Source organism: Eptatretus burgeri, chromosome 9, assembly GCF_056783735.1.
Source record: "Eptatretus burgeri isolate ZD-2024b chromosome 9, Ebu_testis_v1, whole genome shotgun sequence".
NCBI lineage: Eukaryota > Metazoa > Chordata > Myxini > Myxiniformes > Myxinidae > Eptatretus > Eptatretus burgeri.
In genome coordinates this window covers 31,760,528-31,769,749 of record NC_140969.1, presented here as the reverse complement: position 1 = coordinate 31,769,749, position 9,222 = coordinate 31,760,528, and the positions used below count along the sequence as shown (strand labels likewise).

Here is a 9,222-nt window from a genome sequence, read left to right as displayed (position 1 = left end):
TGGAATAGCTTAAGAACAAGAACGTGAAAGTCCTTGAGTGGCCCAGCCAAAGTCCAGATTTGAAGATAATCCATTTTAAATTCAGGCTGGAACAATAAATTGTGACAAAAGTCGACAGGTGTGGATACTTTCTGAAGGCACTGCACGAAGGGAGGTCAAAAAAAAATTGGAGATTTTAATTTCTTCGAGCGTGAACAGCACAGTCTGTGGCGGTAATCACACTATTAAAGGTAGCCTCAATTCCAAGACAATCCAGCAGGTTATATTCTTTTAAAAATACAAGTACACTTTATATAACGAGGAATAAATAAACAACTATATCTTCTTTTGGTCTGTCTTGGAGTATTGCAAGCATCTCATTCACAGGCCCCACATGTCAGAGAGGACATGCTCCTTCTCACCGAACACTGTCCCTCTACGATACACAGAGAAGCCAACTCATCATGCAAGTGAAGAGCAAGGCATATCTTTTCATTTGAAGCTCATTTATGGTTGTCGTCGACTTATGAGATTGTATTTGTTACCTTTCTACCATTAAGTTGCATTTGTTTATTGAAAATTAAAAATGGTCTTACCACCTTTTTTGACTTGCATTGTCCAAGCAAATAAAACATGCAATCATCTGTGTTAGTAGGTGTGATGTTTTGTTATTTTCTTGATTGTATCTACGAGCTACATTTATTGTGTTAAACAGGTTGACAAGGGTCTACACAAACCGATTATATCTGTGAATGTCACCGAAATAACTGAAGAGTTTTAGAATCTTCAATTGGAAACGAGAACATCCACAGATATTTTCCAAATGTACAAAAAAAAACAAAAAAAAAAAACATTCAAATGTTTTTCTTATTTATTTCAACATATTTTAGTGACAAAGGTATTTTAAATGATTTCACAAGGACCCATTCCCTGAAATGATGATGGTGTGAAAACCTACCCCTGACCGATTCTGAACAAAATATTCCTAACAAATTGAAATGTTTCATAACTTTGGCAGCAGAAAGCCAGAACGCTCTCTTGGGTGAAGTGGATAACATCGTCCTTTAGGTGTCACCGACAAAATATTTGACAGTATGACGTCAGCAGTCAATCTTTTTATTAAAGAGACAGCAGAGGCAGGATTTGTGACGCACTATCCTGGCCCAAATGCAGGAAAAGGTGGCCATTATTTGAGGAGGAAAGCTGGTACGCTGTGGTCAGTGTGGGTACAGACAGCAGTGAAGTTGTGTGTTCACCAAAACTGGACGGACACACACACACACACACACACACACACACACACACACACACACACACACACACACACACACACACACACACACACACACACACACACACACACACACACACACACACACACACACACACACACACCACACACAACCACAACCTACCCTGTACAAAAAAAAAGTAAACAAAATAACTGGTGGCCAGACCCTGGCTAACAAGCACTCATCACAAAAGCAAATCATAAAGGACCAAGTCCAAACTCATTTGCTTGAAAGTTTCTTCCAAAATTTACAATTTGTATCCGACACAGATTTATATCTGCATATGGTAAATCTGCAATGCACAGAGTAAACTGTGCACTTAAGTTAGATTATTTACAAACAATGATCAGGTTAGCAATATCTTCACAAATATAAGAGCAAGGGATGTCGATGGGGTATACAATGTAGATCGGGTGAGGTATAAACCCTTCCGTAGCATGTAGAATACTCTACAAGCCTGCCAGATCACTAGAGCAACCTCGATGCTTTACAAATGCACAATTTTCCTGAAAGGCCTACATCAACACCTCCAGCAGGTAGCACTGCTCCAAATGAGCTAAAGTGTACCACCTGGGAAAATTTCTTAAAACCCCACTAAAACGTTTCACCAAAACACTCAAAACCCACCTGAGCAAAGATAAATTCATTGAGCATGACCCATACTGATGGATCGAGCATTATTGTACATCAGCTTACTGCAATCTCTCCTCACAGGAAGTTAGTGATGCCACAATTTGACCAACAAGATTAAAAAAAAAGGAACTCCCTGCATCCCTCTCACCACTGAACACATTGACTGCAAACTGCGTACACATCCAGATTGGCTTCCCTGTGCATGCCAAGCAGTACCACATTCCTCCCTGACAACAAAAAAATATGCAGATCATATTTAGCTTCCTTCCTTATCCTTCGCATTTGCATCCCCTTTGGGTGGTGCCCTATAGTTTTAAATGGGGGTACATATACCTCAAAAATCCCTTTCATTCCTCTCTCACTCCACCCCTAATCCCGAAGGAAAGAAAATTAGGCACAATCGAGTGGAAACAAAGTTAAACACAAGAGTTCATTACGACACCATCAGCCAGACCAGAGTGCCACCAATGTGGCTGATGTTGAGAGGCACAGCATAGTTTAGAGCAGGAAGGAGGAAGAACGGTAGGTGATGAACTGAGTGGAGGAACAGGTCCCACCACGAGAGACTTGAGGGAGAACAAAGGGTGAGGGAAAGGAAGGGAGGGTGAAGCTCGGTGCCAGTGCAAAGGGTGCGACACAACGACACAGAGGCCACAGTTGTGTCACGAATAGGAGAAAAGCAGCAAGCAGCGTAAGGTCCTTATTGGTGAGCCTTGGCTCGAGCATGAGTGAGAATGTGTGACTTCAGGTTGGTGGACTGAGCGAACTTTTTGCTGCAGCTGTCAAAGGGGCAAACATAGGGCCTGTCTCCCGTATGGATTCGCACGTGTGTGCGCAAGTTGAAGTCCAAAGAGAAGCGCTTACCACAACCCTCGAACGTACACTGCACACGTGAGCACAAAGGTGAGGCAGGTCGGGTCAATGAGCAGAATTGTGCACGACTGCCAGGATGAGACAATCCTGGCTTTCGTTTCACTCAAATTATTTTGGAGAGGAAAAAAATTACCCGGCACATCAAGTGACTGTTCAAAAAGAAATAAAGAAAACTCAAATTGCTCAACATGCTAGGCTTCCATGTACACTTTGCTACTTCTACGTACACTTTGTTAAAATTAAGGATATTGCAAAAACTACAAATTAAATGGCAAGTGTGTGGTAAATACCTGGAAAGGTTTCTCTCCCGTGTGCACGAGCTGGTGTCGCTTCAGCTTGGAGCTCTCCACAAAGGCCTTTCCACACTCGGCGCACACATGCACACGTGGCCCATGCGTGTGCAGGTGTTTTCGCATTGCCGAGTTGTCACGGAACATTTTGTTGCAGCCCTGCAAAAGAAACACACATTAAAAGCTGTCAAGGAAGCGCTGTACACCCTTTTGTTTTCCTGAATGCACATGAGTATTTATAGTCCAAACCTGTGCCCTACCAGGTTCGGGTTGAGGTTGGGGAGGGCCTTATCCAATGTCAGAGGGATCATTTACCAATGGACCTGTCTGAGTCCAATTTATCAATGAGGTTTTTAATTGCTTTTTATTTTATTATCATTTTTGTTGAACAAAGACTTATGCAAGGTTTTTAACATGTGGGAGCAGCGCTATTGCCTCATCTTCACGAGTCAGCTTGGAACTTCATGTGGGAACCAGATCGAGTTCAAACCAAGCTCCACATCCCTACATCCATCATCTCGTCAGAAGCATGAGGCAGGTGCTTTTATGCCATGTTGCCTCATCAGAACTTCACATCCTTCAACTAACAGCTGAATTTCCTGTTGCTTTCCTGGCAAGCAAGACGAAGGGACATCTCTCAGTTAAAACAAATATCCTGCTCTCGGATGGTAGAACCATCCTGAAAGCACTGCACAGTGCCATTCTTGTGGAGTGGTCGATGGTAATATCCTGTAGACATCTCTCTCCTCCTCCACCTCCTTTGTATGCAGCACAAGGATGCAGGTAGCATCATTCGCTGAGGGCACAGCTGTGCTGCTGATGCAATGCCCCTATTACTATTACACTGGAACTCATTTTGCTGACCTCAGAAGGATGACAGGCTGAGTCAACCCACCTGGTGCTAATTCAATGGTAAACACCAGGGGCTTGAACTAAGGATCCTAAGACCACAACCCAGTTACCCTAACCACTAAGCCAACACCAGGCTTGACATCTCTCTTTTTCATGTAATTATCAGTGATCGAGGGTTTTAGAAAGGTACAGAACAGCAATTCACCTTGCCCTCTATAAGGCTGTCATGACAAATCCATTGATCACAAGATTTGTTTTCATATACTTGCTGTGTAGTGTTCAACCCTTTCAACATAATCCAGTGCCACAATTCACACATACAGATTACATTTGGATTTATTTAACAACAGCGTAAAAGACTCGTTTCAAATGCAGACTTTAGAAAACGTATTCCACAACCACAAATATATTGCATAAACTTATCGAAAGAAAACGGATTCACATCGATTTTCAAGATGGATATTGAAGGCTGATAAAATCAACCGCAAGCATTGTAATGGTTCAGGCCAAATCCCTCTTATCAGATGTTAATCTCTGCATTCTTTTGTTTTGGAGGAACGGGGAGACGTGGGGTGAGAGGGAGAACGCTCAACGGAAAAAAGAACAGAACAGGCTTGGGCTACATTTACATAATTAAGCCCCTGGTCCATGAAAAATTCCTTTTCCAGAATGACATGGAAGGATATTAAATAATCATTCACCACGAAATAGACATCTGTACCATTCATCTTGTCATGACATATCACAATCACTTACTTTATGTGGGCAAGCGATAGTGCGGGGAGAATCTTCCTCCTTGGGTTTTCGTGGCTTCATCCTAAGGCAATAGAGGACACATCAAATTCAAATATCTACAAGGATCAAAAACAAACAATAGAAAACTGATTAAGTAAATAACAGAAGTGTCATTTATAGAATCAGTCATATCAATACTTTGTGTGTCCACCCGAAACCTTCTTAAGTGCCATCACTTTTTTACCCATGGTTCCTGAATACGACTGAAGCACTCTTACAGGAATATGGTGTCAAATATCCTGTGGTACATTCCACAGTTCTGTAAGTTTAGTTGGGTTCCTCTTGTTCTTGTCTGTTTCCAGGAAATCCAATATGGTCTCGATGGGACTTGTGTTCCCCAAATATTACGGACTCTGGGGTTGGAAGTGTGTTTTGGATCATTATCTCGTTGGAACATGAATCCTCTTGTGATTACATGATCTTCACTGGTAGTGGGGCAGATAACAGCAATTTTTGAGAGGAATCGTGCAAATGATGATACAAGCATCAAATTTGGCACATTTGTTCTCCAGGGGATTCGAATCAAATCTGCCTGATTGACCATTTGAAAATCCAAATTTTGAAAAAAAAATAAAAAAATAAAAAAAGTCAAGATCACGAATCAATGTTGGATGCTGGCTGAAATTGGTGAATGTTTCAGGAACATCATCAAAGACGTTCCAAGTCTGCCATGCAGTTTTCTTCCCTTCACCGCGGAAGGCAGACACGACTTCACATCCAGTGAACGCATGGAAGTATGGGATCCCTCGAGCTTTCTCAGGTCCTATTGCAGAAACTACCTCATGGACTGAAATCCATCGAACCTGGCTCCTTGGCCAAAGGCAATCCACATGTTCTCAAGACCTAGTTCCTGTAAGGATGGCAGTACAGATATTGCTATGACGAGTACGTCCATGTCATTAGCCTTAATGATAATGGACTTGCGATCATCCGTCGTTGCATCCCTGGCGTGTACAAATATTTGAGTGTCAGCTTCTTCATGACAACATGGAGAAACAGCATCCAGTGACTTCCTTGTGTTGCTAATGGCATCTTATCCATTTGTGACAATGACTGTGCTTGTCGTCTGTGCTTCACGCATCTTTTCCGCAAGGAAGTGAAACAGCTCAGTCTTGTTGCTGTCATCTCGAAGAAAGCTTCTCCAGTTACTTGGGGTCTTACTGGTTCCTGTCACTCTTCTTCTGATTCCTTGCCCCCTTTTCGACCTTGCCTCGGACTTCAGACTTGACTTCTTGTACACATCAAACACTACGTCCACCCTCTCATACCTGGCACCATAGGATTCCACCTTTGGGATGATGTCTTCTTTAGCATAGTCATCAAATATCTTTGAAGTGCGTGGAGGTAGGGCATTGATAAGTGCTGAGCCATCGATGATGACTGCATCTCCCCTTGGTTCTCTGTATGGGATGTTCACTTGCGCTTCAAGAATTTCAGCCAGCTGTGACTTCAAATTTTTTTGAAGTTTTTTTTTTTTCAAATTTTTCAAAATTTGGATTTTCAAATGGCCAATGGGGCAGATTTGATCAGAAAGCCCTGCAGAACAGAAATGCCAAATTTGATGCTTGTATCATAATTTGCACGATTTTTCTACTATCTACTACACTATAGGAAATGCATGGTGCTGCAGTATCTGCTTGTAAATTCTCTTTTGTTACTATCCCATTGATTTTAACAAGTTTTTCTTCACCAAAAGCTGGGATACAACCCAAGACAGTCATAGAGCCTCCGCCATGTTTAACAGTAGGTTGCAAACATTGCATGTCATTACGTTTTCTGGGTCTTTGGCATACAAACTGGCGTCTCATCAATCCAAAAAGGTTAAACTTCGATTTATCAGAACAGAGTACCCGATTCCATTGTTCAGTCACCCAATCTTGGTGTTACCTTTAAAATTTATATATTTTCACCTTATTCTGTGGTCTCAGGAGTGGCTTCTTTGCTGCAACTCTGCCATAGAGACCTGCTGCAATCAGCCTTCTCCGCACAGTGCTGAATAAGATGTTAATGTTCAGGCCTGCTCTCATTTCATTTGTCAGCTGTTGACATGATTTTCTTGTATCATGTAAGCTGAGCAACCTTATGTGCTTGTCTACCCTTGGGAAGGTTCTTCTGGTATTCCTTGCCTGTTCTTGTCTTAAACTGAGCCAATTTCCTTCAGGAGTTGCAAAGAGTACCTCAAACCATTGGAGGAGATCTTCAGCTTTTATACTATTTTCTTCATCTTGTGCTCCTCTTCTCACAGAGCTTGGATCTTCATCAACCTTTTTTGTATACACTGTCGAGGCTCGTGCGAGAGATAACACACAACACACAGCAAGGGGGCATGAGACAAGAAGGGCGAGAGAGGGAAGGACAAAACAGTGGGGAACAGAAATATTATGAGATCTGTGGAAGGGAGAAGATGGGGGTGGGGAACATGGGGTATACAAGATGGACACCACAGGAACTTTCAGGAACCTTTAACCTCCCCACCACCATCCCACTCCTAAGTCCACCACATTCCAAATTTCCAGTTTCTCCTTCCTGAGAGTTTGCATCTTTATCAATCTTGTCCACTCTATTCATTGTCTCCTGCCCTTCATTTGTCCCCACACCCACTGTTTGTCCAATTCTGCCTTCATCTTTGCCTCCAACTCTGCTGTTGGTGTTTCCCCCCCCCCTTTCCGCAGGTCAGGTCAGATCATAGACTCCTACAGAGAAGGACTGGAACCTCCGATGCTCGGGGTTTGTAACTTGAGTCTGAAGGATTAACTTGAGTCCGGGGCTAAAAAGACTTCTAGAAGGGCTAGAGACACGATCTCGGGATCCATGCAGGGGTTTGTGAGGACGGCGAGTTCAATAGCGTCATTTTCAACACCACCTGAGGTCATCTTCAAGGTCAAAAGGTCATATTTCAAGGTCAAATTACTGAATTTTGGTATTTTTTGCCTGTTTTGGAGTCTAACTCATAAACGGTGAGAAATAGCTGATTGTAATAAGATGCAAGTGTGTAGAGCTGTCAAACTTTGATATTTATTGTCATATATCGTATTACATAAACATTATATGCATGTCACAACACGATGCGTATTACAACTATGTCTACGTCTATCACTAGTTGGAGAGCTTTTCTTGCCTCCTGAGGCATCCCAAAGCTTTTTCTTTGTCACTTACATTGAGGACATGAGCTTTCAATAGAATGTTAGCTAAAGTAGTACATGCAGCACTACTACTAGCTCAAGGTGCATCTACAGAGGATAACAGCTCAGCAAAATGAAATCGGCAACGCATTTTAGTCTTGTCATACAAATTATAGGCATTATGAACAAAAAAAGACTGTTAACGTAGTCGGCACACTCAATCCACCTCTATTCAAATTATCTAGAAACTCAGATGACACCTCGTTACCATCTTCATCATCAATGATCTCCTCCATACTAGTGCTATCGCCATATTTATGAACAAGGTGTCCAGCCAAATAAACTACTTTATACTTAAGGGCATCGTCAGACCCCAAGGGATCCTGAGTGTCTTGAAGAGTAATCTCGTCAATGAGTTCACTTCGCTCATCTGGATTTATGGAAGTTGTACAGTTCTTGTCGCAATCAATCACACGAGAACTAGATTCGGGCATAATGTCATGCTCAATGAGTGTTTGAAAATTTACAATTTTAGCTGCAGCCATAATGTCAACTACGTCAATGTAGAAGTTTCCACTGCTTCTTTGCCTGGCTTGGCCGAAAATTTTTTACAAGGCTTCATCTGCAAATATAGCAGGAAAAACGTAGTCAAAGTCGTTCTCTGCCAGAAGCAATTTGGCAGCATCCATATTATTACGTGTGGACACAGTGAAGGCTTCAGCAGTTTGCTGAGTTAGCTTCAGCTTACGACCACCACCTCCTTGCCATGCGCAGCGAGATATAATTTGGCAGACCTGCTCCAGCCTAGTGAAACTTGTACAGTCTGCTGTCTAAGGCTGTCTGGATTCGTCGCGCAGATGGATAGTTCATCATTTCACGTTCATCATCTTGAACCACTCACTCGTTATCTGGGTGAGGATGATTGTGCCTTCGCTGATGCCCAGTGAATCCTTGAAGGTCTTTAAAGCAGCGACAGTCTTGTCATTGAATACTTGGCATACCAATGGTACGCTCTGACGTTGAAGGGGCTTGGGGAAAACAGCGGTGTGCGTCAGCTTGGTTTAGCGAATAGGAGTAGCCCGGTCGATCTCATAAACCTTCTGAATATCACTCCAGTAAGTTTTGTACTCATTACCATCTACGACAAATGAGAGTGTCTTGCCATCAAGAGTAATCCAGTTGTTGCGAACATTTTTGAAGATGTGCACGTAGTCGTACACTAAGAATATAGATTGCTCTTCAATTGACAGCACTTGGCAACTTCCTGGTCCTCCAAGTTTTGAATAAACACTGCGGTTGGTATTGCAATTGTCACATATCAAAGAAATCACAGTACCGCCAGCACCAACTTCAGCTGATGCAGCTTCGATAAGGAGTTCCTTCAGC

The 9,222-nt window shown here is 42.5% G+C and overlaps 1 protein-coding gene across 2 annotated transcripts in view; it reads right to left on the bottom strand.

Annotated features, from left to right (window-relative positions):
• Positions 1–1,079: 1,079 nt before the first annotated feature.
• The window catches only part of YY1 (YY1 transcription factor), a 52,156-nt gene continuing 44,013 nt past the window's right edge, over positions 1,080–9,222 (bottom strand). For both annotated transcript variants that reach the window (XM_085894613.1, XM_085894614.1), the window contains 3 exons: positions 4,676–4,736; positions 3,068–3,226; positions 1,080–2,787 (listed from right to left, as the gene is read on the bottom strand). In XM_085894613.1, coding sequence (XP_085750739.1) covers positions 2,605–2,787; positions 3,068–3,226; positions 4,676–4,736 — 403 coding nt within the window. In that variant the 3' untranslated portion in view covers positions 1,080–2,604. The remainder of the gene's footprint in view (positions 2,788–3,067; positions 3,227–4,675; positions 4,737–9,222) is intronic.